Below are 6,000 nucleotides of genomic sequence, written 5' to 3'. Positions count from 1 at the left end.
AACCATTTTCTTTAGTTTGAGCTAGGAACAATCTGAATTTTTCTTCCTCCCTAGAAAATTAGCTGTAAATTGATAAATAATAGGTCAGAAAAAAAAGCTAGTCAACTTAACAACATTAGATATAAAGGCAGCTACAATAACCACTTTTCATACTGTGTTATCAGTTTACTGGTTTTTAAAAAATAAGTGATTTATTTGTTTGAGGTAATGAAAAATAATCACAAGATAAGAGAACGCTGGTGGGTTCAATACAAGGGGTCAGATTGCGGTGTCCTGAAGCCCTAGAGAGTAAACATACTGCCTGGTTCATTAGTAAATCTAAAGATTGGCTGTCAAGAAGGATCGTTTTTCCCAGCAGGTAATTTTAGTGAGCTGTGCAAATTTATTCTCAGGTTGCTGCCATCTGCACTAAATGTGCCCTTCTGAAGTCAATGGTACCAACACAGCATTTACCCGTTATAAAAGCAGCTATTGACAAATTAGCTGATTAACATTAGGAACTGAAACACCTCTATTATGCTTAGAGCCCCTGGACTAAGAGATGAAAAGTCAGCCAGGTTTCTTGATCCTCGACACTACCTGGTAATGTCTGTTAGGAAGTGCATTTGTGTATGGATCAGGCGAGGACAGGACTTGAAAAGGCTCTGCTGTCCACCAGAGTCGATCAGCCCACCAAACTTTATTCCCCAGTCTCACACATAAAGATAGATCATTTGGGAGAGATGCCATTGTATGAGCCATGTTTGTGAAATTGTGCTTTAGCAAAATTGAGAATTATGAGAAGAGAGAAACTAGGAAGGGGAAAAGGAAATTATCTATTTCTTTCTCTTCTTTGTCAATGATTTACTTCATATCAAAGGTTACAGAGATACGTCACTGGGAATTTATTCAACTGAAAGTTCCCAAGGAAACCAAAGATAAATATATCAGAAAGATAAATATATCAGGAAGTTTGACTTTGAAACAACAGATAAACGTCACAAAGAGCTATTGTAAACAGAAAGCGCTGGTTTGTACCTTACACCAGTTAATACCTGCAGGCAGTTTGCTGTACCTTTGCTTGAACAACTGTTCAATAACAAATCTGCAGTAAGTACAATCATTCCTATTTTATTAAAGAATCACTTTGGGAAAATATCTGAATTAAAGTAAGATGAAGCATGTGGTAATTTATGTTCTAGCGCCTTATGCTCTAGTTCTCCTTCAAGAATTTTACAAATCTTTTCAGGAATATTATGATGTACAAATATATTAATTTGAATGATTCTCAATCTAGAGAAAAAATACAATAGCGACTGGAAATGGATAAGACTTCACGTGTAAACACAATGGAACAAGGTGCACTGGCATATGGCGTGTACCCTTACCCCACAACACACGCACTCCATCCAGCATCACAGTTGGGACACTCTCAAGGCAGTCATCAGCAGGGTTACCCACCAGGCTACCCTTCTCAGGTATACCCTACTCCAAGATATCCACCCCAGGATTACTCACTGCAGGGCCACCCTGCAAATGAACCATATCAAGACTTCACGGGGGCCCCTCCAGAATCACTGGCTGACGCACCTCCAGAGTACCAAAATGAATTTGCAAATGAAACAGCAAAGAACTTCGCAGAGAAAGTCATAAGGAGAGGTAAGTCATTCTCTTATTGGATAAGGAATACAGTGGTCTTTGTCTGTGTAGTGTCCTTCTCGTCTGAGGTTTGGTAATCATGCTTCAATGATGCAATGATATCACAATTGGGCAAGTAGGACAGGTAGATCCCAAGAACTACCTCAGCCAGTATGGGTCTGAACCCGTGATATCTGTGTTATTAAGCACCATGCTTTAACCAACTGAGCTAAATCATCCTATGATACAGTGCTCAGTGCAACAAAGAGCATTTGAAATCGCTATTAAGTAATGTGATTCAATCATCCAAAATGCTGCAAAACTTACAATTTTCATTGTAAAATGTGCAAGTCATCCAACAATCGCAAACATTTTTTGATCTACAGAATGACTATATTTGTACAAAAAAACCAAAATACATCTTGAAAGTTGAGGTGTAGTTTCAGAATAATTGTTTTGATTGTCGACTGTTTGCAGGATTGATTTAGTTTAATACATATTAAAATATCAGTAACATTACAAAATGCAAATGTGTGAACATAGTCATTCTGAATAACAGTATAGGTAGCAAATGTTTTCTAGCCATGACATTTTCTGCTAATTGTTCCTCGGAAATCTTGCAGTAAAATTATAATTATTACTCTTCCGATGTGAACATCATTTTGAGGTAAATAGAATCAGAATTGCAAATAACCCCACCATAAAATTAGCATTATATATCATAATAAATAACAGATATTGTGGAGTGATTTTAACCAGATGTTAACATCCCTCTTAGCTCTGCTCTTGGTATTGTCAAAACCTGCAAGTTTCTCATGATCTTCTCACAATGCCATTCCGCAAATATAGTTTAACCTCTGCACCCTCAAGACTGATGGCCATGAACCCAAGCACACTTGGTATAATAACTGACAGGGTCATCTAATGCAAGATCTGGCTTGATCATTTAAAAAAAGTTTCAAAAATAGAAACAGAAAATGCTGGAAATACTAAGCAGGCCAGGAAGCTGTGAAGTGAGGAAAAGAGTTAATGTTTCAGGTTGATGATCAAGAAATATCAGATCCTGCTTTCCATGGCTTGGTTGTTTTTTTTACTTCAGAATCATACTTGAGGGTGAAGATAATCCAGACTCCTTTTCTCAATGACTAATCGCCTTCTGCAAGCCTGTAGTCCTGCCCAATTCATTTTTGATGCAAGAACTTGAGGGCTTCTTTGGCACAAAGGTGAAGACTGCCTGTGTGGTCACCTCAGCGATCATCTCCTCCTAGAGGTTACGGAGGCAGAATGAGGATTTCAGCAACAGATCAGCTGAGAGAGGGCTGACGTTGGGCGATGTAACAGAGGTGGAAATAAGCGGTCTTAGTGATGCATCACCGAAGTGTAATTAAAAAATGAATGTTGAGCAAAAGACAAGATATTAAGAGGGACCAAACGCTCAATCAAAGAGATGTCTTTATGAGATATTAAAGGAGGATAGCCAGATGGTTTAAGGAAAAGACTGCAGATCGGGTGGACTGAATGGCTGAAGTTCTGACTGCCACTTTAAGGTGGACAGGAGCCCAGTCAGAGGAACAGGCGGTTTGGGGGAGATGGGGAGAGGTGAAGCATAGAGGATTTCAACATAAGGATAAGAATTTTAAAAATTGAGGGAAACCAGCAACCACTGTAAGTCATCAAGGACAGAATTGATGGATCAGCAGTTGGTGTAAGATAGGACACAGGTAGCAGATTTTAGGTGAACTGAAGTTTATAAAGGCTGGATGTTGAGAGGCAGGCAATAGAAGTATTGGAATAATTGAATCTGGAAGTGACAAAGACATGGATGAGCATTTCAATGGCAGCTGTACTGAGGTAGGGGCAGAAGTGGAAAAAGTGACACATATAGAGGGTAAGGGATCAAAGATTCAGTTGAGGGTTGAATAGCACCCCAATATTAGTAGTAGTCTCGTTCAGCCCGAGATGGTGGTCGGGGAGAGGGATGGAATTGTTGGCATGAGTATGGAATTTGTGACAGGATTCAAAGGAAATTATTTGAATTTCCAAAGTTTAATTGGAGAAAATTGTGGCTCATTCAAGACTTGATGTCACACAAACAGCCTGACCGCACAGAGGTGATAAGAGGTCAAGGAGGTGAGAGAGGGAGATGGAGCTTAGTTTCATCAGCTTACGAGGGAAGTGGACCCAACATCTGCAAAAGATGTTGCCAAGGAGGTCCAGAACTAAGGGTGAACGGTAGAGAAGAGGAGCTATTGCTGGAGGAGTTCTTGCTATGATAAGTTGAGCACGGAACCACTGAACTGGACGATAAAGGAGAGGCATTGGAGGAAATTGAGGCAGTTGATCATGTTGCAGAGGGATCAAGGAGGATCCACGATACAGGGAGTTAAGAGTCTAAAAGAGAATTAAACAACTTTAAAAAGGTTGATACAAAACAAAAACAAAAATACCTGGAAAAACTCAGCAGGTCTGACAGCATCTGCGGAGAGGAATATAGTTAACGTTTTGATTCCAAACTTTAACTGTATTCCTCTCCGTAGATGCTGTCAGACCTGCTGAGTTTTTCCAGGTATTTTTGTTTTGGATTTCCAGCATCTGCAGTTTTTTGCTTTTATCTTAGTGTTTAAAAAGGTTGATGTTTTGTAAGAGCTTTTATTCTTTCTGACAAAGACTGATACATATATGTTATCCTTTGCTCTTTTCACAGCTTTCATTAGGAAAGTGTATCTCACTTTAATGGTTCAATTGTTAATCACCGTAGGAATAATCTGCATGTTTCTTTATTGGTAAGTTTATTTTTTATGTTTACATAGATTTCAATGTGGGAGATAGGGCTGTAATACCGCCTATACAGTGTTAATCAAGAATAATTTTGTTACAGATGAGTTTATATTGTGCTGCGTTATGAATGACAAACCCTGTTCTCGATGTAGTTATGAATCTGTTTGATAACAGCAACTCCACAGCATTCGTTATAAGAGATACTCGGCTGGATTTTCCTTCACATTTTCCTCATCTGTTCGCACTCAAAGTATAGTAATGGATAATCAAAGGAAATTCTGGAGATCTGCAATCAATTCCACCCATACTCGGCCCTCAATTTTTCTCTCTTCCCTGCCACAGGAAATTAGACTGCCTGACTCATACTGCAAATTATTGATGGTAGCAATGTGGGGCCTGGGAAGCCTGTCCAATTTCCCTGCCTTCTCCTGCTACTGCCATTGAACCAAGGGCTCGCTTGGAGATCAGTGGTGGTAGACATGTCAGCATCAGAAAACCTGTCAAAGCCAATTCATGCAGCTGATAAAAATAGCCTTAAGACAAATTAATTCCAATTAAATAAACCTCCAGCAGAGAATATCTATCCCTCTCGACGTCTCTGCTGCTTCATGCTGTAAGGAACAAAAGAAATCTAATGTTTGAACCAGATCTGCGCTGAGCTACTTGATTTCAGCCAGAGTTAGAGCATTGAAATTTCCCTCCTCTCCCCTAGATTAGAGATGGAAAAATCAAATCGGTTTCAGACTCCTGCTAGAAGAGTTTGTGACAGGATTGAGTTCAGTTGCGATAGTCATTGCAATCAAATAGTTTGCTGGCATTCATGGGCATAGGTTTGCATATAAAACATGCAGAACATACATAAATGGTAATCATGTATTTTGTAGGGATGCACTGATGGGATCGGTTAATTTTTGCCCAAGTTTATGGAGTCCACATAATGACCCACATTGGCCTTGTAGGACTTCAATTTTACCTCCTTACTTTTGTTATCTATGCTTCCAGATATAAAACTACAAATTTTATTTGGCTTTTTATGGCCTTATCGAATTGCATCATCATTATCATTCCTGCATAGACCAAATTTTAAGTTACATTTTCCAGAGCAAACAAGGTTTCTGTGGTACCTGGAAACTCAAAGAACAAAGGACAAAGAAAAGTACAGCAAAGGAACAGGCCCTTCAGCCTTCCAAGCCTGCGCCGATCATATTGCCCGTCAACTAAAACATTTTGCACTTCTGGGGTCCGTATCCCTCTATTCCCATCCTATTCATGTATTTGTCAAGCTGCCTCTTAAACACCACTATCGTACTTGCTTCCACCACCTCCTCTGGCAGCGAATTCCAGACACTCACTACCCTCTGCGTAAAAAACTTGCCCCGCACATCTCCGCTATAGTTTTCTCCTCTCACCTTAAATCTATGTCCCCTAGTAATTGACTCTTCCACCCTGGGAAAAAGCTTCTGACTATCTACTCTGTCCATGCCACTCATAATTTTGTAAACTTCTATCAAGTCACCCCTCAATCTCCGTCGCTCTAGTCAGAACAATCCGAGTTTCTCCAACCTCTCCTCATAGCTAATAACCTCCAGACCAGGCAGCATCCTG

The 6,000-nt window shown here is 39.8% G+C and overlaps 1 protein-coding gene across 2 annotated transcripts in view; it reads left to right on the top strand.

The window, feature by feature from the left end:
* The first annotated feature begins 946 nt into the window (after window positions 1-946).
* Window positions 947-6,000, top strand: part of LOC144678694 (protein lifeguard 1) — a 50,082-nt gene continuing 45,028 nt past the window's right edge. For both annotated transcript variants that reach the window (XM_078538495.1, XM_078538494.1), the window contains exons 1-3: window positions 947-1,089; window positions 1,277-1,638; window positions 4,322-4,400. In XM_078538495.1, the coding sequence (XP_078394621.1) occupies window positions 1,302-1,638; window positions 4,322-4,400 (416 nt within the window). In that variant the 5' untranslated portion in view covers window positions 947-1,089; window positions 1,277-1,301. The remainder of the gene's footprint in view (window positions 1,090-1,276; window positions 1,639-4,321; window positions 4,401-6,000) is intronic.

This window comes from Cetorhinus maximus, chromosome 3 (assembly GCF_964194155.1).
Source record: "Cetorhinus maximus chromosome 3, sCetMax3.hap1.1, whole genome shotgun sequence".
Taxonomy (NCBI): Eukaryota; Metazoa; Chordata; class Chondrichthyes; order Lamniformes; family Cetorhinidae; genus Cetorhinus; species Cetorhinus maximus.
This window is presented reverse-complemented; position numbering and strand designations above follow the sequence as displayed.